The sequence below is a fragment of the Corvus kubaryi genome, unplaced genomic scaffold, assembly GCF_017639235.1.
Source record: "Corvus kubaryi isolate FWS band 111438036 unplaced genomic scaffold, C.kubaryi_AGA036_p1.0 133, whole genome shotgun sequence".
NCBI lineage: Eukaryota > Metazoa > Chordata > Aves > Passeriformes > Corvidae > Corvus > Corvus kubaryi.
The window spans coordinates 20,349,814-20,373,523 of NW_024580667.1; the positions used below are offsets into that span (position 1 = coordinate 20,349,814).

General features: G+C 38.8%; 1 protein-coding gene across 6 annotated transcripts in view; it reads left to right on the plus strand.

Annotated features, from left to right (window-relative positions):
* Positions 1-23,710, plus strand: part of MYO16 (myosin XVI) — a 367,375-nt gene that overhangs the window by 55,300 nt on the left and 288,365 nt on the right. The window contains exon 1 of one of the 6 annotated variants that reach the window (XM_042038450.1): positions 9,133-9,220. The exons of 4 other annotated variants lie outside the window; for them this stretch is intronic. Coding sequence is in view for 1 of the 2 variants with exons in the window: in XM_042038414.1 (XP_041894348.1) it covers positions 22,891-22,918 (28 nt within the window). In the remaining variant the exon portion in view is untranslated. Of the gene's footprint in view, positions 1-9,132; positions 9,221-22,524; positions 22,919-23,710 lie in introns of those variants that run through there. One more of the 6 variants, XM_042038414.1, reaches the window with a different exon arrangement.

Here is a 23,710-nt window from a genome sequence, read left to right on the forward strand (position 1 = left end):
AAGAAAATTTTGTTAATTTGGAGGATATCCCAAAGTGAGAGAAAAACAGAGCACTGATTTTTATTTTTGTTCCTCACCTTTTCTACTCTTTTACTCTTGCCCTTCACTGTTGCTGTTCGCTGTCCGCAGGAAGATTTAGTAGGGTTAAATGATATTCCTGGACTTTGAAGTACTCTGAGGGTTTTTCTTCTTCATTTCCAGGATAACCTTTCAGACCCTTAGGAGTGGCAGTCAGTCATAAGGAGTGCAGGTGATGGTGCTGCACCAGGCAAGGGAAGGGAGGTGGGCACCAGGCCGCCCAGTGGGCGCAGGGTGTACCAGGGATGCTGGCATCACTTTAGGAGTGAGGCCTGGAACAGTGTGAGTGGGGCAAGTTTGGCTTCTGGGGATGGGTGGAGAGCAGTGATGCTGCAGCAGGTGCCAAGGCAGCTGCTAATGCTGCGGGAAGCTAAAGCCCCTGGCATCCATACGTAGTCAGATATAAAGCATTTGAATGAGAGTCGTAAAAAATATGAGCCCTGAGAGGCCTGAATTTACTTCTACATGCATCTGGGTATTTGTTCCGTGGAATTCAGAATTGGTTAGGCATGGGTATAATTCCAGTTCTTCCCTCCATTGATTTGTACCATTGTCATGGTTTTTGCTTGGTCCAGCTGAACAAAAAGCCAAGTCTTGACATTTACACCCTACCTTTTTCTTTGTATAAATCTAGAGTAAGTGAAATTAGAAGCCTACAGGGAAGTGAATTGAAGGATACAGTTACATTATACCATGGTCCCCTGAGGATTGAGATAATTGGGGAACTTTTCCGCAAGAGCTGAGGATTTTAGTGTTTATTTCTGTGCTGCTGTAAGGAGTGTTCCCTGGGGGCCCTTGAAGGCAGTCATCTGTATATGTGACCTGCCTCCTGGAATTTTGCTTAAGGATACTATGTAGCACATGTCATGGAAAATTTTCAGTGCACCTCCAGTTAACAGCACCTTGCAGAGGACACTTGGCAGAAGAAAGAACAGACTTTGTGTTTCCTGCAGCATCCAGTTACTTGGTGTGTCAGGGTAGCACTGGTGGTGATGATAGTGAAAAGAAACAACTCACAGTCTTTCCTTTTGGGGTTGTTGCAGTACAGGCTATAGTGTCTTTTGCACCAGGGAACTGGGGATATGTAAGAGTAGCAGTGTAAGAGTGATATGATTACTGGGTACCAAGTGGTCATATTATTACTGGGCACTGATGTGAAGTAGAAAGCAGTCTCAAGAGCACTCTAAAAGTAAATATAAAGCAGGCCATTCTAGGAATATTTTAATATGGTAATACCACTGGGTTTTCTCCTGCTGGTGCTGTTTTGGAGAGGGGGATCAAAGAGACTGTTTCTCAGCATCCTAGATGTTTTGAACAGAATTTACCTGCTGTGAAGCCAAATATTCAATATATACCATAATGATCCTTTAATTTGAGTGTGATGGCTGTGTAATGCTGACAGTAGCTTAAGTAGGTAACCCAAAGGAACCTCTGTAAAGATTTCATCATGATTAACTCATTTGTCATTAACTGTGGTATAGAATTAATGTGGATTGAGAATTACATTGCAATTTACCAAAATACAAGAAGGAAAATAGCTAGTAAGCCATCTGACAAGGAATATCTATCAGTGCATGAGAATTAAAATCAGCACAGCAAATGACATGACTTGTTATAGCTGCTGACCTAACGTTCCTTCAAGCGTCTCCAAAGCATGATAATTCCAGTGCAAACAAAAGTGTGTGTGGTTCTGCATAATGCATAATTTTAAATCACCCCTCCCACATTTTAAAAATACTTGAATAGTTAACTCGCTGGCGGCAGAGTTTTGAATGCTGTTTGCCATGGCAGCTGTTTGGCAACTGGCTCTGTAGCAGGGGTGAAACAGCCAGCTTCTGGCAGGCTGGCAGCAGGTCCTGGCAAAGAAAATGAGCTAAAAAGGGGCAATGACCATGTCAACTCAGATGATCCCTTGTGCTACACCCTCATAGCTGTGCAGTAGTAACACTTGGTGTCTGCCGAGTGAAGAAGTGGAAAATGCAGGTTAAATTTTTAGAAACAAGCAGAGGCCCAAAGTTGATTTGATTTTGGACATGTAGCAGTTGGAAACAGCTGGTCTGCTGTGTTTTATGCTTGTTATGTTCAGTTTAGTTTCACTGTTTTGCTCTTTGGGCTTGGTTATGTCTAGCACACTTCTATGTCTGCACACAGACACCCAGCACGTCAGGGTAAAAGACTGCTCTCTCATCCGCACTTGCAGTCTTCCATACACTGTGGCTTTGATCACTTCTTGAGGCCCCATTTGAAATAGCTATGATTACCAATGTTTGATAATAATCAGTTTTTGTGATGCTGAAGTATATTTTTCTCATTCTTCTGCCACTTTGTGTTTGCTCTTTATGACTATCCTTTCACTGAAAGTAGAAGGATTATTTTATAAACTTGAACATACTTTCGGAGGCCCATGTATGTGGGGACATCATTACCAGGCAAAAATAAAACCTTAATGGGTGTGCAAACAGACTGCAAGCTTAAGCATCTGATGGGATACAGTGTGAAAAAAAGGCCTCCGGCAGCTTGCAGAAGGGATATGTGCGTGCTCCCAAATTTCAGTTAAACCCTGTCTCCAATTTTGCAGTGATTTTCATTTGAATGTGTGATTTCACTTGAGTCTGAAAGTGATACAAATCTGAAAATAGGCATGCCATCTTCTAGTTTGAACAGACTTGAATGTTTTGTGTAAGAAAATGCTGAAGGGTTTCACACACCAATTATCCTATTCAGGAAATGAAGAAGAGTAGGGAAAGTCAGCAGGCCGGAGATATTTTCTAAGAGCACAAAGTGACTACTGAAGTTTTTAATTTCCTTGATAGACATGAAAGCAAAAAAGCTGGGCTTGGGATACTTCAGCAAAAGTGATCACTAGATTTTAAAAAGGAGAGAAACCCAAGCCACGTTAATGTGAAGGTATGTCCATTTTGCAGCCATCCCACAGAAAAGGCGCTTTTTCCTGAGAAAAGAGCTTTTGACTGTCTTGCTTGTACCCTAAATGGGAGGAGGGGTGATAGTGGTAGGCTGTATTGAACTGTAATGAAAAGGAAGAACTTGATTGTCAGACAGTTTTTTCTAAATTCTATTTGTATATTGGTCTTGGCATAATTTCCTCTTGTTCCATTGAATGAAGAACAAAAGTATTATTCGGGCAAATAGAATTTCCTTTTCAGTCTGTCTTGATCCTCCACCTTTTTCACAATGGAAATTTTTCACTGATGGAAAGCAGTGCCACAGAAAGGGACCTGGGAGTCCTGGTCAATGGCAAGTTGAACCTGAGTCAGCAGTGCCCGGGCAGCCAGGAGGGCCAAGCGTGTCCTGGGGGGCATCAGGCACAGCATTGCCAGCCGGGCAAGGGAGGGGATTGTCCCACTCTGCTCTGCACTGGGGCAGCCTCACCTCGAGTGCTGGGGGCAGCTTTGGGTGCCACAATATAAAAAAGATATTGAACTATTTGAGAGCATCCAAAGGAGGGCAATAAAGATGGTGAAGGATCTGGAGGGGAAGCCGTGTGAAGAGAGGCTGAGGGCACTTGGTCTGTTCAGCCTAGAGAAGAGGAGACTGAGGACAGACCTCATTGCAGTTGCAACTTTCTTGTGAGGGGGAAAGAATGGGCAGACACTGATTTCTTATCTGAGGTGATCAGTGACAGGACCCGAGGGAATGGCCTGGAGTCTTGTCAGGGGAGATTTAGGTCGGATATTAGAAAAAGGTTCTTCCCCCAGAGGGTGGTTGGGCACTGGAACAGGCTCCCCAGGGGAGTGGTCACTGCACCAAGCCTGACAGATTTCATGAAACATTTGGACAATGCTCTCGGGCACATGGTGTGGTTCTTGGGGATGTGGCTGTGCAGAACCAGGAGTTGGACTTGATGATCCTTGAGGATCCCTTCCAACTCAGCATATTCTGTGATTCAGTGATACTGGTAGGGATACAAGATGCTTAATATAATTTAACTTGTATTAGATTTAATTAGAATAATCCATTGAAACTTTAATTTTCCACAAAATTCTTCTAAAGAAAGGGTACCTTTCAGAAGCAAGCCTTCCACAGAAGGGATAAATTTTTTTAGGAATAAGATAATTTGTTCAGTTTCTGTAGGAAGCTTCAAGCCCAAAACTAAGTTTCTTGGCTCAACACTTGTCTTCTTATTCTCCCAGGCCACTTGCTCATTGTCATCTCTAGTGAGAGTCAAGCAGTCTTGGGAGCCAGGACTTCCAGCACAGGGAATTCTTGAAACAGTGACCTGCAAGATGCCTCTGTGGGAGGGCTTTCCTGGAACTGCAGTCCCTAGAGACCTCAGGATTCATGATGTGGAGGCAGTCCAGATGGCAGGACTGCCTGGAGACACTGCCGGCTTTGTTCCCTTTCAGGTCACCAGCCAAGCTGGCAGGAAACCTGTCAGGCTTTTGATAGGACCTGCCTCTCTTGCAGCCAAGTCATATATTGATCGTTGCCCTGTTGTCTGTTCTGGTGTTTTGTTATGTTTTGACCAGGAAATCTATTTTGGGACCTGAAATCCTTTCCAAAAAAAAAAAAAGAGGTTCATTTACATATGGAAGTTTCCACAAAAATTTCTGGGTTTTGTCAATTGGCATTGTACCCCAAACTCTACCAGACTCCTTTTTATCCTGTTCCTAGAATGGATAGCTGAATGACCATCAATTACAGTTCTCGATAAGGAAAGGCCAGTTTCAAAAAACTCTCTTTTGATCTGTCTGGAAAATAGGCAGAAAGTAAAATCTGGGTCTGATTCTATCGGTACAGACGTGTCTGTCTGACATCAAAATACTGACCTTTACTGGTAAGGCTTCTTTCTTACGCTGCCTTAAGTTTTCACACAAAAGCTAGCCCTCAATTTTCCTAATTTAACTTTCATATTTACTTTTTTCCCCCCCTCTTCTCTGTAGTTATAGTGTTACACACAGACACACTTTTTTTTCCTAAGACATGACACTACTTCTGCTTGAAGTTAGAGGTCAGACCTCTAGTTGTATAAAGAGTCTCCAAGACATGAATTTCAGGAAAGCCATAGATTTGGGTTTTGGGGTTTTTTTGTATTTTTGAGTGCTAATGAAGTTTTAAAGGTGATGTAGTTTGTCTAGCAACTCTGGGATTTACCCAAATATGAGAGTGCCAGGGACTGATAGTTTCCTTTTGTGAAATTGTCTTAAATTGTCTTTATAGAGGTGGCTTCTAGCCCAAAAAACAAACCATATCTGATTGTTAGTGGTGCTGTGATGGCTAGCCAAAAGAGATGTTGGAAATAGATTTTGTTGATTGCCAGGAGGAAAAAATACCCAACTGACATTTAACTAAAACTTGTGCTGGTGCTGCAAAAAAGGTGATTGGCAACACGTTTTAAACAAACTCCAGAAAGATGACATCGGTGATCAATATTTGACAACGAAAACTCTTGCTTCTGTGAGCAAGTCTTTGCTGTGCCAGAGAGATTAACATTAAGACATTATAATTATAACTTGTTTTGGCAGCTATATTTAAATCCATTCTTACTTCCTTCTTAATCTTTACCTAATGTATACTTTGTAATGAGGAATCAGGGTTCTGTGTACTTTTTTTTGTTACTGTATTTATAGAGAATGTCTATTTATACAGACATTGTTTGTCTTGATTTTTATATTCCCTTGAAATAATTTCTTGCTGTCCTTTAGACCACATGCAAGTCTTACCAGGATCAAGAATCACTTTCTTGCCAACATGGCCAGCAACGATTTACATTTTCAGTTTCATAAATTAGTTTATAAACTTCTTTCAAATTGAGCAGATGAACCTTACTGTTTTACTTTGTTATATGTATTTTTAGGGTTTTTTCAGTGGTTTGCTTGTGTGCATCCTGAAATGTCTGCAGTACTTCTTTAACTGTAACTGAGCATATTCCTCTTGGATTTATTTTTTCAATTGTAATTTTCTGAGCAGCATAGTGGGATGAAAGATCTTGTGCTGTAGCTTTGCCTGTCAGACTCAAAGAAAAGCACCTTGGAAAACAGACCAAATGCTGTAAATTCTACACTATTTCTATTCATATCTTTATTGCCCTTGTGCTCAGGAGAACATCCTTGTATGAACCCACCTGCCAACACCTTCAGTCTGCTAAGACAGTTTTGGGTGTTCTTGGGAATGCTGAAGTAACCTTCAGAGCACCCTGCAATGTGCCCAGAAATACGTAAACCTAGTGCAGCAGCTCTTACTGATTCGGCAAGTCTCAGGCTTTGAAGAGAAGCACACTCCTAGTCCCTCCCTGTTCCATCTTCCTTCCTGTGGTGCATGTATTTCAGATTTTAGGAGCATCAGTCTGCCTCTGTCCTAGGAATGAATTTCCTCTACCAGACTTTGCTAGTGCTATTTCATTTGCCAGACTTGCCTGGTGCACAGGATCCTAGAACTGAAGAAAGAACATTACTTAGGGCAGGTGCCAGAAGGCAAAATACATTAAGTACGTCACAAATACCATCACTGATCACCACAGGGTCTCAGGGCACACATTTTCGTTTTCTTGGAAAAATGAAGACTTTGGTCTTCCTTTTGAGATTATACCACCTTTAGGAACACATTTTCTATCATTTAGCATGATCATTTCTATCTCCTTCACTGAGACAATATTACTGGTCAGCAAAGGTGATGGTAAAAGACTTGAGGAATAAAGTACTAAATGCCACTGCAAGATGACATCTAGACAGTAACCAAGCCAGGTCCTCATCACCTGTTTTGTATCCTGGGCGTAAAACACATTTTTAGGTGTCAGTTGCAGAGACTTACATGGTCTGGCAGGGTGATTTCAGGATGTGTTTCAGGTGGCTGTCACCTGTACTAAGAGTACCAAGTGGAAGAGCATGACTGCTCTGGATACACAGAGTCTGTGCCGTGAAGTGTCAAGGTTGTGCCCTGTACAGATCTGGAGACCAAAGTGTTCATCTAACCCTGTAGATCTCTTGTGTTCTCAGACCAAGGTGAGTAGGTTCTCCATCTCAGGAACCTTTTTATCTGCCTACTTAGATACTGGTTTCCCAATGCAAGCTGTGTCTTTCCTGATAACCTTTAATCGTTCTATACCGTGTTAGATCTCAGCATCCTGATCTTAACATAACTTTTAATTTTACATATCCCTAGTGACAGTATCTGTGCTTGCTAAGCTTTCATAATCTATTAGGCGTGGAACTGTCCTCAATAAGCCATTTGAGAAACCTTGCACTGGATCTAACACCCACTACTCAGTGGAAACATTTTTGTGACACTTTACTTGACACCGATTCAGGCTTTTAGTAATTATGTTTTAAAACTAAATGTCTATTTAAAAATTCAATAGGCTACAAGGCTATGTTGTAGGAGGTGCTGTTTGTTTTACCAAAAAGTTAAATGTTTTCACTTTAAGACCAATTATCTAATAGAATTTGTACACTGCACAACTGGTGCCCTGGTGATATCTCTGCCCCTTTGATTACACAGCCTGACCTTGCTCCCCTCACACACCCAGACCTCTCATTATATCTGTGGGAATTTCACACCAGAGACTGAACACAATAAGGCCATTCTTGGATATGCATTCCATTGTAATTCTTTGGCTTCAAAAAGATTTTGGTTTAAAAAACAATCAAATAAATAAGAATCTGATTTTTTAAGAGCAAGTAGTGAGGATTAATTTAATCTGTAAAGAAACTACTCAAGGTTTTATATGTAATACAGGCTCTACCTAATCCCCTCAGCAGTTCTTATTAGCATTCTTGCCTTATGTTTGCTGCTATGACTTACTGGACTAAATATTATCCTGATGCCAGTCTACTGTACATAACAATTCCAGGCATGCTGTCCAAGCTAATACACTCTAAATTAAATAATTGCCCATGTATTTTCAGTATATGAGATTTTATTTTCTTTAAAATTTTGCTGTTATTATTGCATATTCTAATAATGTTGTCTTACACAGAACAAACTAAAAGTAACTCCTTCACTTTTGCAAAAATGGCATCATAAAAAGTCTGAGTTTAATGATTTGAGGTAGAGAATCTTTTCCCAACACATGGATCCACTATAGACAGGATTACTCAAAAACCTTTTCTTTCCTGAAGGTCTCTTTCTAGTCTTTGCAGCCTCATCTCTTTCTCTTTAATGGCCTGATCCCACAGTTCTGATGAAGTGTATTGAAAACAAGTTTACACTCGTATGCTGTTTTCTCCTTTATTCTCAGAATTTTACATGTCTTTCTTTCCTTCTTAGATCTGTCCTTATGCTCTCTGGGCACCATTCATGATTCTTATCAAGGGTTGTTAATAATCTCATATGTTGAAAATTCTTTCTCTGACATTGTTGCCCTGTACTTTAGGTTGTGAACATTTCATTTGTTCATGTGGTAATGACTTCTTTCCCATCAGATAAAACATTCTTCCTCAACACTGTAAACAACAATAATTCATGAACGCAAATTAATTTATGCGGGTTTAAAGATATTGGCAATGTCAGACACTAATTGAAAAGAAATGAAATGCAAATGTACTGTTTTTTATGGTGGTTTGTGTTTTTCTCCCTGTCTTTGTGAATTGAAGGGAGCTAAGCATGTGAGAAATAAGCAGGAGATGCTGAATGAAAGAGTGTTGTTTCCAGAAGGAGGTGGCTTCAGCTCTTACGTTTAAGAACATACAAAGCAGGCTGAGGACACTTGAAGGGCAGAGCTGAGTGTCAAATAAACTGAAGCAGTATTGTTTCTGTTATGAACTGGAGTCATTCCTGGTGCTTTCAGTATAAAATAGAATATACCAAATAATCTGTACTCTATGTTTTAAAATGTTTTAATTTTTACAGCAATGGGTAAAACATACCTAGTATTTTAGATATGTGGCAAAAAAGCGACTGTAGTAATCCACTGTCAGATATGTTTGTATATTTTATAGGAACAGATCATATGTTGGACTCATAAAATGACTTTTGAAATAAGTAATGATTTTTTAATTAATTTGAAAATAATAAAGAAAGCTAGAAACTCAAGTTACACAATTTACAGATGTTTTCTTTGATTTTATTTGGGTATTTAACAAAACTGTATGTTTTCAGAAAATTAAACTTTCTCCAAACCTGTTGAAGTTGTTCAGAGATTCACTCCTGAAGCTGATTGGAACCCCATTTTTCTATAAATGTTCAGGTAATGTCCTTGTGCTTATGATTTTCGTGTTTTGTGCAAAGGTTACTGTGGAGTGAGATATTCCCACTCACAACATTCTCATATTACTGCAAGTGCTCATAGCTGCACCAGGAGAAGCTGTACCCAATTCTCAGAACTTTTCTCTATGCAGAAGTAAATAACTTTTTACAGGTCTCTATTCTTCCTTCATGGTTAAACACATTAAATGACTTGAAGAGGCATTCATCTGGTGCCTCATCCTTATGCATAGCTGTATATATGTCTTAGGTGACTTTTTATACATCCTTCTCAGTCTGAAACATGAAGGACAAGATGGCCTGGCCAGTGCTCTCTTGACTGGTTGTAGCCAGAGCACCTCTGTGCAGAATCGAAGGGGAGGTTGTGGTGCTGTGCTTTAGGGCAGAGATGTAATACTCTCTGAATTCAGCAGGCTCTGAATTCAGCAGGCTCTTGGGACATCTGGATGGGATGGGTTGCATCACTGTGTCATACTTTAAAGTCCATCAGTTTGGGAGTTCAGCTGAAGCTCTGGCAGCATGACAACATAACTGTTTCTCCCTTGCTCTTTGGAGGCTGCAGGTACTCGACTGCATATGTCAGTGCTGTTGACAGGCAAGGCAGAGGGACTGTAGTGGAACACCCAGTACAATCCCCACATCTTTAAAATTTTCCTAAACATTTGCATTGTTCCTTAAGGATAGAAACAAAAAAAATTCGTCATAAACTCTGTGGAAGACACATACCCATGTAGAGAGGTGTACGTTTCAGAGAAGGGGCGAGAAAGGTTATACCAGCAAACATTTCAAGCCCAGTATGCTTTTCCTGTGGATTGGATCATATCTGTGAAATGAAAAATACCAATTGTGGTAATGGAGACAAATAATAATTAAAAATACCACTTAAATTCAGGGTAAATACTTTTTTTTCCCAGTCACATGGCTAATTCAGGAGAGAAGTCCTCAGTGGATTAGCAATATCACCATTTTGGTTTTTTGTACACCTTTCCATTACTTACGATTTATATATTAATTTCTGTGATGACCAATACTATGTCTTCTAAAAGGAGACCTCTATTAATTTCTTTGCTTTCAGCTTCTTGAAAAGAATGTCCTGTTGATAATATTTGATCCCTGTAAAATGTGATTTAGTTCTTCAGTACTCCTTTTTCAATCTCCATGTGAACATATACCTTAATATCATTTTCATATAAAACTTTGGTGTCAGTTATTTCATGTCGTGAAGCCAACCCTTGATATGTAAATCTTATTTGTGAAGCATCTGTTCTTCATCTCTCCGGTACAGTTAAAGAACATGGATCATCTGAAAAACTTAGCTTTCCTTGCCTAGTTTATCAACACAGAATCTGCAATGCCATAGAGAGTTAGAGAGTCTTTGTGCTGCCTTTCAAAACTTCAGTATTGTCATAGTTAAATTGTCTTCCTTGTTGGGTTATTATTCCTTTCAAATGTAGATCTAAACAGAAACTGAAAGGAATATAGTTGAGCTCCCACACTGATTTTCTTCTTGAATATTTCATACTCTATAAAAATGAACACTGATGTTCTTTGTGGTGTTCCTACAGGGAAATAAGTACAATTGGGTCATCCAAGAGCAGTAGATGGACCATGACATTACCTATTCAAACAGTAGCCTGTGTGTATTTGCCAGCAAATCCTCTCTGCACAACAAACCTACTGTTTTAGCAAGTTACACAAGAGATTTTGTCCTCAGCTTTTGTTTAAGAGTTTCCTTGTAATTTATGTGTATGAATATTTATAAAAAGACCTGAAGAGATACAGGAAATGTACTGTGGAGATGATCATTTTTAGAAGAGCATGTTAGTACCTTAACATTCTCATCAGCAGGAATATTCCACGAGTGACCTTGGTAAGCAGCCACATAGTGAGAGGCCAGAACAGCTAAGCAGAAGTGTTGTGTTCCTTACCAGGGACGAGCTGCCTCCTTCTTTGACTAAGAGGTATAGCAGGATGCAAATAAAACTAAAACTCAATAACACTAAACCAGTGAAAGATCAGAGTCTGGGCATCAAGGTCAGGGATTCTGCAACACTTTTTAAGAAACATTTTGGAAAATGAAGCTTGGACAAGAAGAAGTCTATCAATGTGTAAGGCAATATCATGCAAAGTCAATGACTTTGTCTCAGGCTAACGCATTTCAAAACAGCATTTTCTTCACCTTACTGCTGTCAAACCTCTGGTCTCCTCTCCCCCAAATTTTCATTGGAGAGAAAAAAAAAAAGTTTTTCAATCAGGATAGACCCTGCTGCTGCAGTTCCCTAGCTGTGGCACTGCTGTCCTGTCCAGCTCCAATCTCATTTCAGTGAGGCACAGCTCTGCCCCTCCTTACCCACCAAGACTTTTCACCATCACTCAGTCTTGTTTATTCCTATGTTCCAACCTCCCGCTGCCCTAGCAGGTCTCTGGTAGCCACGGGTGTCTGCTCCTATGTCTTTCAGCAAGATTCCCATCAAACATCATTGTCAGGGACTGATAAGCTACCACCTGTCTGCAGTACACAGAGCTGCACTGCAGGCCATGGGCCTGCAGATTTCTGTTGTTCCTCTCCTCCTGCCCATGCTATGCTGCTGCTGTGCCTGTGTGTGGGCTGAGCCAGCACCTGAGGGCTCAGTGTCTCTGACATGGCAATCCTGGGGCAGCTCTCCCAGACTGTGAGTTGCAGGGGTGGCCAACTGGAGCTGGACTGATGGATGCGCTTGTGAGAGCCCTACAGCTGACAGCAGCTGCTCACCCTTCTCTCTGGTTTCTCTACCCTGATGTGTTTGGAGCAGCTGGTTGGGATGCAGAGCAAACAGCTGCAGATTTGCCTTTCTCTTCCATTGTGACTGACTCAGGGCACACTCACCAGGAGGGCTGGAAGCAGTGCACCTTGAGTGCCCTCTCACTCTTGCCTTCACTTCTCTGATAGTCACCCTCACTGCTGCCAGCATTGTTCTTTAGCACCTTTTCTTGGTATCCTGCTGATAAAATAGGAAAAAAGTATTGTTGAGTCTCCAGGCATGATCGTATGGAAAAAAGCCAGAAGAGTGCAATACAAACTGCCTCAAATCAGAGAATAGCTAAATCCTTCAACATTGGTTGTTTAAAAGCTGGACTTTAAAAAGCCATATTTGGGGAGGAAAGCATTTCTTTGTCCACTGTGTAGTGTGGGGAAAAATCAAGAGAAAGAAAAAAGGTCTGTGAAGAAGGTGGTAGCTTCCAGCTGTTTATCATTGGCTTATTTGTTGGAAAAGAGTAGCAGGATCTCTGTGTTCAGTAGCTGAGACAACCTGGGCGCACCTTGCTCTTTTCATGCATCTGTTTCAAGGAAAGCATTTTTTAGCTCCTTGGTCTGTTTCCACTCCTTGTTATTGCTTGCAACATGCCAGAGAGCATCTTGGGGAGCTGCAGGGCTCTCAGTTTACAGGTGGAGGATCAGTGGGGAGCCAGGGGCTGCGGCTCCTCTGAGGAGCAATGTGAGGTAGCCGTCAGACAGCTATGGCTTCTAGTGGTGTGCTTGCCTATGCTGAAAACTTAGATGCTCACTACAGAGACCTTTTACCTCCTGTATTAAAATCATGATCGTGTTGACTAATTACAAGTTCTTTGATGTTGGCTAACTACCTTGAACTTGCTTTTAGTTTCAGATAATTGTAAACAGATATATAACATGCAAAATAGATTATAGTTTCAAACATTTATACCAAAAACAGAGGAAACAACAAGAAAGAAAAACACCAGCAGAATAAAAATTAGCTATTAATTTTTTTCTCAAAAAAGTTGAAATCTGAAAAACCTCCTTCCTTCTATGTGGTTAATTTGCTGCAGATTGCAGATTTCCTGATCTGCATTGTTAAGGGCATTACTTTTTTGCCTAGTGTCTCAGATTGCATTCATTAGATTGCACCAACTTTTAGCACATATATTTTTTCTTTTTTTTTTTTTTTTTTTTTTTTTTTTTTTTTTTTTGTTGTTGTTGTTGTTGTTGTCTGCAGGGGTCACAGTCACATTTATAATTCTTTGGAGTGTATTAATGTCATTTATCCAGGTTGTAGTTCCTCAACCCTCCTGACATATGGTGTCCCTTTGGCACATCAGGAGCTGTCTTCCATATGTCCATCATCAGCACCTTAACACAGTGAAGAAAATCTTCTCACCTGCCTTGTCACCCCCAGGCTCACTGTGAAATAATCTACTGAATCATATTTTTCTATCATCTTTTATATAGGTTATATGATCTCCTAAGTTAGTCTTTGAAGGACCCTGTTTACTCACTCTTTACCTATACCAGTTTTGAGGTATTCTAAATGTGGTTGTGCATTTCAGATTGAACTTCAGAAAGCAGTCTATAATTTGTCTTCTCTATTATGTATGGTATTCTAATCAAAAGGAGAAAAAGGTCAGAGACACACATTAAAAAAAAAAGGTAATATCACAAAGCATTTGAACTTTCCATCTTATTGTTGGTGTGTCTGTGTGCTAAGCCTTTATGGTTGTGTTCATATGTTCAAAGTCCATTTTTGAAATTTGCTTCTGATGATTAAATGCATCCTAATATGAAACTGTCCTTAGCAAATACTCTAAATATGTGTTACATTCAAACATGTAATTATGTTCAGCAAATATATTTGATATTTTGATATTTTTAGTAGATGTAATTATTTTTCTCCTTAAAATATACATAATTCAATAAACCTATGCCAACTAAATGTTTGATTTACATAGATGGAATATTTACAAGGATTGATAGTAAAAGGTGCTGATCCACTCTTGACTTCAGCCAAGGCAATAAAAGGCTGGAACTAGATTTGGCGAAAAAAAATCCCACTAATTTCTCTAGTCAAATTAGCATTGCCTACTGCTATGTTGTATGTTGTCCTCAAATATGACAGAAATATGTTGGTAAATATAAGGAAAAGCGGTTTGGAAATGACAAAGATACTACGAAGTGGATAAATGCATAGTCTCCAGTTAACACCAACTATAACAGGAGCATTTGGGAGATGTTAAGCAAATTAGTCTTGGTGTGCTATGCGTAATTGCTAATTATTTTTTCCAAGATAACTCATTTATGTCATTTTCCTATAGTATTAGGTCATTTGCTTTAAAGTGTTTCACTTTGCATCCTTTGAAGGCAGTAACAGAACCCCTGCTGATTTTGAGGTTAGAATCTAAGAATCAAAGAATGGTTTATAGATGCCACCAACTTGTGTGGCTTTCTCTTCTCCTAAGAATTTAGTTGAGTGGCAATGCATTGAGATTTCAGCATAAGGTATTTTGCTGACGGGTGAAGGAAATAATTTCTTGTGCAGATTTGCCCTCTGCCAGGATGGCAAGGTGCTGAATACTTCTTTTCTTTCTGAAGGAAAACTCCCCTATAAATGAAAGCAAACAAACCCAACCAAACAAAAAAGGCTTATAAATTCTTTGGAATGACATGATTTACCCTGATGGATAATTCTTCTTTGTAGAAATGTTTTACCCTATTATACTCGTACATTTCTTTTTTTGACTTTCTCAGGTGTCCTTTTCTGTTTGAAATAAAAGATAATTACTACTGTATTTTCAAGAAAACAAAATTAGAATAATAACTACTTTTGTAATATAGTGCTTTATTAAAAGAGTAAGTTCATTTGAGAGCAAAGAAATTAATCTTCTGCTTGTTATGAACAGCCAGCCATTGGAGTAAAAAGTGAATGTACTCTAAGAATAAGTTCCACAGGGTTTCAGATCATGAGGAGTGAAATATAACAAGTATATTATTATAAAATAGGAAAACTGGGTTCCAGTTCTCTGAATTTTAAAAAAATTCAGCTCGTGGTGAATTTATTGAACTTATTGGTTACTGATGGCTCTAGTGGTATGTGCAGTAACTGTACAAAGATGCCTTACTCTTTACTGGTTCGTGTGTAAACCAGCTGTTTGCTGACTTCATGAGTTTTGCCTTTATTTTTCATGTTTGTACGAAACACAAAGATCTAGCCTGAATATTTCAGTTATTTCTGTTTGAAGGAACTGATTATCAAGCATCTTGTGTTTATTGATTTATCCTCAGTGCTCTTCACATCATTCTTAGTCTGTGTTTGGAGAATCCTCCCTTTTTTTTGTTCTTTCTCATTGGCATCTCAGCTGTGATCTGTCCACTCCTCACTGGAAGAAGTTCTTTTCTACCATCTTTCTGACTGCCTTTGTTTTAACCTGCCTCACTGACTGCCCTTTTTTCAACCTCAGATAATTTTATTAAAATTATATCAATTTACTGCTTTCTTACTGTTGCTTGGACATACCTATAAATCAGTGCCTTTAATAGTCATCTTTGTGTACCTCTGTTTCTTTGCTTCTTTCATATATTTTTCTCATTTCCCCTTTCTTTCCATAGCAGCTGCCTAATTCTTGTTAGGTCCTTATCTATTCTTTGCTAATTTGAGAATGAGATGTAGTTCTATCATGTTTGAGCAGAGTGCAGTAAATTCTACATCTCTCACTTGTGCAGTAAATTCTGCATGCCTCTCTTCAGTGAGCTTATGGACTTGTCCATGTCATCTTCAAGCAATATCATGGTAACTCATATCATGTCAAATGTTCTTACCATCGTACCCTTTGATTTGATTTTTGCTCTTATCAACTGGGACTCTCACCTCGTCCTTGTGGTCAGAATGATGAATTCTTTACACGTTGACACAGACAAAGAAAAAAAGAGGAAATAAGTAAATATAAACATTAGAGACTGAAGAAGGTGCAGAAACACAGTCCATCCCAGCTGCATGTTGCAACACTGTGCACATATGGTAGCGCAGTCAATTTAAAAAAAGTGACATGTAGTTTTCCATACCTTGCATCCCTTCCCTCCCATTTTCTCTGTGCTTCATAAGAACACTCTGTAAGACAAATATGCATTAACAACCTGGGCTGAGTTACATGAATAATGAAGTGCAGAAAGGCTGGGAAAAAGAAGTGGTATTGTATTTAGCGGGAGATAAAATGGACAGTAGAAAAATCAGAAAACAAAATAAGCCTTGGGTAGCTTTTTTTGCCTAGGTTTAGTCTTTGCTTTTCAGATTGTCTTTTATATAATTTAATAATGTTGTATTTTGTTTTTGAAACAGCGATGTACAGCATAACTGTTAGCACAATAATTGTCAGTTATCCAATATTCATGTTGTATCTACAGAACTCCCTTTAGTATCTTGTAATCTCAGTTTAAACTTAAATTCATTCTGGTCTTGATCTATAGCACCTGCATATGGCACATGTGGTTTTGTTTTGGTAGGTTTTTTGAATGTCATAGTTGACTAATTTAAAATACTGTCACTTTACCGCCCCTTTATAAATCTTCAACATCAGTTCTTTTTATTTTTTCCTCTTTAAGACACCAAGTATTAGAATAATTTTTAAAATTTCTAAAATTGCCACCCTGTCCTCTGTGCTGTCCTAGTGCCCCAGAAGAATCTGATTCTGTCACTTACTTCTTTGGCTTTTGCAGCTGTCCAAGTTAATTTTTTCCTAAATTAGGAATAACATTTATCTCAATTTAAGTCTTTCTGCAGTCCTTTCAAGTTTTCCCTACTTATACTTCAAGATTTACATTGCTGTAGTAACATTTGCCCTCACAAAGCATACACAAATTCCTCTGGTCTACTCTTGACTTTTTATGCATGTAGTAGTACGGTCATTATTTGTCTCCTTGTTTTAAAATGATCAAGCCAATTAGAAAAGAAAAAAATGAGGGGTACAATACAATGGGTCATCACATTTACTAATTATCGAGAGGATAGCAGGTACTTTTTTCATGTTGAACTGTTCTTGTCTATTTCTTCCCGAATATTATAAACTTCAAAAAAATCTATCTGATCATATAATAACTTTTTACATGAAAATTAATGGACTTTTAAAATTTTTTTTTTATGTCTGGGCATTGTGATGGCTGTCATGTTTTTCTGCTTATCATTTTAACATGTCTTGGTAATTTCTTTTCAGTCTCGTAAGGGGCTTTGCATATAAAATGTCTGCAGCTTCTCTCTGTAGCTGTCTTTCATCAAATCTAGTAAGAAATCTAATTTTAAACAGCATATTCACACATTGTAATAAAGAAGTTAATTATCAAGTCACTACCGGGGCCCAACAAAAGCCTAACCATATTTGAGACTATTGGGATTTCTTCTTGTATTTGGCTTTGTTATTACCTCTGTTCTAGGCTCTCCCACAACAAGTGAGAGCTTCGTCATCTCATTCAGTTAAGGAAATGCTAGACAGACTTAGAGCCTAAAAAATTGTCGTTTTGGGCATGGCAGGAAGCAAGTAGTACTTTCAAGTGGCACATGACTTCTGGTAATTTTGCAAACCATCAGTACTGGGTAATAATAACCTGTGATTTTAACCTACTATTTTCAACACATTGAAGAATAATTACAGAATAGTCCACCCATATTTCAGTTACAACAGTATAGAGGGATGAAGAAAAACAATTTTTTTTAACTTTTCTCAATCTCCATGTAGAAGAATGGGAGGAAAATTGCCAGCTTCCTGAGAAATCAAGGCATTTCCAATGAAATGGGAAAGAAGGAAAGGGTGCAAAATTTAGAGGAAGGGAAGAGGGAAGAGAAAATGAAAAGTCATCTGGTTCTCTAGAGGTCAGCCACACTGTGAGTGATTGATTGAGTGATTGGATTTGTTTTGTTGCTGCTATCTCTGGAGCAAACATCACATCCATCTTACATGCAAGTTCATATAAAAATTTATTTGGAGAAACTGCTGTGTTTTGTTCTGCTGTGACTCATGTAGAGAAAATTAGTACAGAGTCCTTCTTGCTAAGTATCTACATCTGCTATGGCTCATCCCAGCTTCCTGATAAAGCATACAACTACCAGATGTTATGTGAAGGGTGGCTTGTTGGCAGCTGGATAGAATGGCCAAGGTTTGATTGCTAAGCAGTATGACTTGTCAAAACATATGAGCCATGTCAATGTTACTCTGCATTCCACGTTTTTTGTCTGCAGCCCTAAACCCATAAGTCGTGCAATGAAGTTGTAACATCTGAAGGAATATGATAAGCTTTACTGCACTGAACAAAAATGGCATAAATGGGGAGCATCTGTCATGTATTTAAAACGAGTAGTTGTGGTGTTTTTCTCGTTATTCAAATTGCTTTTGGGTAGTTCTGCATATCTCTATCAAATCTTATATGTTATATGTGAAATACAAAATACTAAGATGATAAAATTATTAAATGTTCATTTTTTTGTGACACTGGGAGACACTGGAGCAGTAACAAAATACTTACACAACATGAGTACAATACAGTGGGTCAGTTCTTGACAGCAAAACTTTATTTTAAAGCATTCTTGTTTGCTAGGTTATTGTAGGAAGCACTTCATAGTTGCTTCTTCTAAGTCAGTGTCTGAGCCTTGGAAATTGAAATATGAAAGCAGGGTCTACTCTGCGATGGTGATCCCTAAATGGGTGTTTATCCTAAGAAAAAGAGCTATCCTAGTGCTGGCTGACCGGTTCCAAGGTTCTCTTTAAATAACTCTGTAATTTCATTGAATGCTGAATTTGTACAAAGCATTAAATTGGCTGGTTTTTCTCTATGGGGAGAGGTGGCAAGGAATTTTTCCAGAAGAGCTGGAAACATATAACATAACAAAACATATCTTGTTTTCTGACCTTGATTCTATTTTATCACTATTTTTGCTAAGCTGGACAAAATCAAATACATTAAGTGTTTTATCATCAAGTTTAATACCAGCTCAGTCTTTGTTCCCAGTCCAAGAGTATTTGTGTCTTTTTGTACACTTAAACACTGGTGTAGTCTTTATAGAACCACTGGAGCTGTGATTGAAAATGTGCTGGTGTTACCTTTACTTTAGAGAAAGTAGTTTTACAATGTCCTTAGAGGTTGTTTAGATACAATTCCATCGTTTATATGGTCAGATTGTAAGTGTTATTTATATATTTTTTTGAATTTTTGCTGGAGTTCAGTCAGGAAGAAATACCTAACATGGCTACTACCCCTTTTTTGTGAATAAAAAATTTTTTTTGTAAAATCAGACAATGATGTATTCCCTCCTTCAGAGTCATTCCAGAAAACTAAGTCTTTCTTTTTTTCCTTATACTTGAAATCTTTGTTTATGACATGGACAACTCACCACTATTGTGGTTTCTTCTCTGTTTGTTCTTCCTCTACACTCCAGCCTAGTAAAAGATTGCAGTGGAAATAATGTGTCTCTCCAGCAGGTCAACCAGATTGTGGCTTCTTAAGTATTCCTGTTGTGTCTTCCTTTTGCCTCAAGTTTAGCTGCCACTTCTGGAGGTTCATCCTGTCTCTGCACTTGCACTTATCCATTGTTCTTATTTCTCTTTAATGCTGCCCTTCAGTGTGTCAGACCTTCATGCTGACAGCAATATACAATGCTTTCCATGTTTTCTTTTCATTTATGCTTTCACTTCTTTTTCAAAACCCATTAATAATAATTACCCATGTAATAAAACTAAATATGTTATATAATTTAAAAACAAACAAAAAAGAAACATGGTATTCTAAATTATATGTTGACGTTGCCATCTGCCAGGTGTCACCTCTTGAGAAGTTTGTGCCTTTTCTCCGTTCGTCTGGAGGCTGTTACTCATACTTGAGCAACTGGCCACATATTTTTGGCACACAGACCCCCGGAGAATGGGAAAGTGCACAGTGCCCTGCTGCAGGTGAGTACGTGCTGCCCATGGGCTCGCATAGTCCAGCAGTCCAGCTGAAGGGCACAGACCCAAGCTGTGGGGTAGCATTGCAACCCTCCTTTGTCACAGTCCCACATTCTTCCCTGATGACATGGACTAGTGCATGTTAGGAGAGCAGAAATCAGAGCTGTGTTAGCCATATAGACAGCAGAACTGTTCCCAGTTTGTCTGATGCAAATATCAATGGCTTGCAGCATTCAAGAGTCTGTCCTGTACCTTAATGCTCTCTGTAAAGGATGTAGACTCATAGAACATTTTGGATTGAAAGGGACATTTAAAGGTCATCTAGTCCAACCTTCATCTGCAATGAGCAGGGTCACCTTCAACTTGATCAAGTTGCTCAGAGCCCTGTCCAGCCTGGCCTTGAATGTTTCCAGGAATGGGGTCTCATGAGGGCAGAGAAGAGGGACAGGATCATCTCTCTCGGCCGTGTTTCTTTTGGTGCAGCCCAGGACACAGTTGTCTATCTGGGCTGCAAGCACACATTGCTGGCTCATGTCCAGCTTTTCATCCACCACTAACTCCCAGTCTTTCTCAGCAGGGCTGCTCCCAATCCCTTCATCCCTCAGACTGTACTGATACTGGGGGCTGCCCCGACCTGCATGCAGGACCTTGCATTGAGCCTGATTGAATTCTCTCTCTCATTCCTTGCAGGATGGAGGATGTATTCTAGCCTGTCACATAAATGCTATTAAGTTCCACCATCCTAAATTTTTACTATGGCAATTCAAGACATAATTACATATATTACAATCTGAAATGAGACAGATCCAAGTACTTTTTCTTCACATTTTGTTCAAGCCAAAATCAGATGCTTTTTCTTCCTTTTATGTCTGTCTGCTGAAAAGCATCATTTGTCCATTTCTCCCATTGACCAGTGTTTACTGAGATGCTCCTTGTTTTAACCAGTGTGGGATGGTGAAGCGTGATGTTATTAGACACAGCAGTCTGTTTGCCTGACAGTACCACCAGAGATGAACCTGTCACAAATGTCTCCACTGAAAAGTATTGCTCAAAAGCCTTTTTGTCAGATTACTTGACACTTGCTCATGAACTATGACTAACATTGCCTCTTAAAACACTCTGTATGTTTATTTTATAAGCCATATGGCCCAAACTGGCTTTGTGTTGTACAGGTGTGAAAGACAGTCTGGATAGATTTAATTACTTTGGACTTCTGAGCTTTACAGTAAAAAAAGTTTCCATGGTAAAGTAATTACTGTACTATGTTTTATATAATTTATCCCTATTTCCCTCAGGTTATTTCTTGATATTTTTTTCACTTTCTTCTGGAAAACTATGTTTTCAGGAAAAAAACCAAAACACCTAAATAATTAGTTCTGTAAAAGAATCGCTGTGCATATTTTACTTAAAACCAGATGTGAAATACATGGCTGTTAGGAGCTGAGAGATTTCACCTAAGGGTTTTGCTAATGGATCACTGGAAGTCTGTGAATATATATCTTTCTGCCCTTGTGGGAACTTTGTAGAATAGTTAATAGAATCTGAATTAGTGATCCTCACTAGTTAGTTAGAGCCTTTTTCCTTTGTAGTTCTTTTAACACTTTGTAGCTGTTAAAAGTGTTATGTATACAAAATAGTAGGTGAGAACCCTTTCAGATGAATAAAAGATTTAAATATGTCTGGGCCATCAGTTTTCCTTTGCAAGAGCTCTCACTTAGTGAAGTGTTGACTGTGGTAAGCGTGATGCATGATAAGCAAATGGAGGTCTTCACTGAGCACAGTTTTCTTAAATTATTTTTTGATATTATAAAAATATTTTGCTGTAGTTCAGCTGTAGGTTTCTCAGAAGTAGTAACCAAATTCATGGGTAACAGTTCCTGGCAAAGTAACGCAGGAATTGTTCTCAGAGGATGCTGCAGCCTGGATGTTTAAAATACAATGCAGGTCTGCCTTTTGTGTGCCCTTAATCTGAAACCGGGCAATGCGTCAGTGTACATTGACTTGTTATTCTACAGTGTGATAAATAATTGTATGGACTTGTTCTTAGTGATGCATTTTCTTAGGCTTTTTGTCTTACAATCAGTGATTTAAATGTCATTAGATAACATGCGCATAATTATGATATAAACCATGCAGAGCTTGCAGTTTTTTTCTCCTGTCATAAATATTCCATCTGTGAAAAAGATGCAATGTAATACAAAGAAATGGTTGAACAGGAACATATCAAGGAATGTACACACAAGCATGTTTTTAGCTCAATGTAAATTAATCCATGCATAAACTATGAGAGTCTGAAGATGGCCGTAAGCTCTATCCTGATTTTTACCTTATAATATACTGAAAAATGATCTGTGATGCTGAAAGATGGTTATTTTTGGCAACCTATATCAATTTCCTATTCACACAGCAACTGGTGGCAACTAAAAATAATCCTGGTTTAGTACTAGCTAAAAATCTGGTTGCATTTGGCACACGAACAACATGCACAAATAAAATTTAAGATCCCCCTGTTCTGCTATTTCATTCGAGCCCACTCATCAGGCTTAGTTTGCTGCCATTTGAAAGCTATTGAAAAGCCATTAACTGGCAGGACTGTGAAAGCCGCAGTGCAGCAGCACACCTCAGTGCTGGAAGAATGTGTCTGCAAGTGCACACCAATTAAATCCTTCTATTCCTGGGGATGTGGGATTAGGAGCGGTGTCAATCAGTTGTGCTACAATAGCACGTGCAGTAGTCATGGTTCAAGACGAACAGAGGTTTATCGTAACTCCAGCAGCCGGGTGAGGGTGACTTGGAAGCCTCTGCAAGATCCTGGAACAGAACCTACATTCAATAATGTATTCTGAGGTGTACTGGATACCTGAGGAAGGGCTTTAAATAATGCATTTTCTGGGCATGACAGTTGTAGCAGAAGAGAATGCTGAAACCTGTAGCAAGACTACAGCCTGAGATGAAAGAATGTCTCATTACCATTTTATCAAATGCTGTAAGTAACAAAGTGGTTATTTTGCTTTTAAAACTGTCTTTTTATTTTCTGAGGTGTGTCTTTTCATTACATATGCAAAAAGTCGAAGGCAGATGCTGCATGATGTCAACATAGTAGTGGGGAAGGGGAGTTGTTACTTTGCATGTGAATATACAGGCAGAGCCCGGGATTTCTTTCTCTCCTCTGTTCAGAGGTAACTTCATTGTGTGTGTAATAATGCTCTCATTTGGAACTTCGTAATGATCAGCTTGTAAAACTTTTGTTTAAATTAATTACCAAAGAATGTAATGTCCAAAAAGAAGAAATGTCATTCACAGCATTATGTTAAGGACGCCTTTAAGGACAACCTTGGAACATGGCTCTCACACTTTGCAAGGGTATACAAATGAGAATAGCTTTATAATTATGAGCCCAGCTCATCATCTACTGTAGATCAAGTGCTTGTATCCTCTCTTTATCAGAATATTTAGCTATTCAGTGTGACAGAATTAAAAAATTAATAATGAACTTTTAACCTTGAATCATGTAAGCTGCCTCCTTAAAGACATCCTGAAATTGGGATCTGTGCTAAATGTATTTGATTCATTGCAGAGGAAATTCCTAACAGCATTTTTTTTTTTTTTAAGGTTGCTTGTCTTCCTAGCTGCACATTTTTCAATCTTCTAGGATTTGCCTTTGAAGGCATCCAGGAACTGAGTGGAAATTGCTGGGTTTTCATCAGAGAAATGAATTATTCTTTAGATACTTATTTTGGACAGCCAGCAATAGTTTGATAGCCATAAATATTTTTTA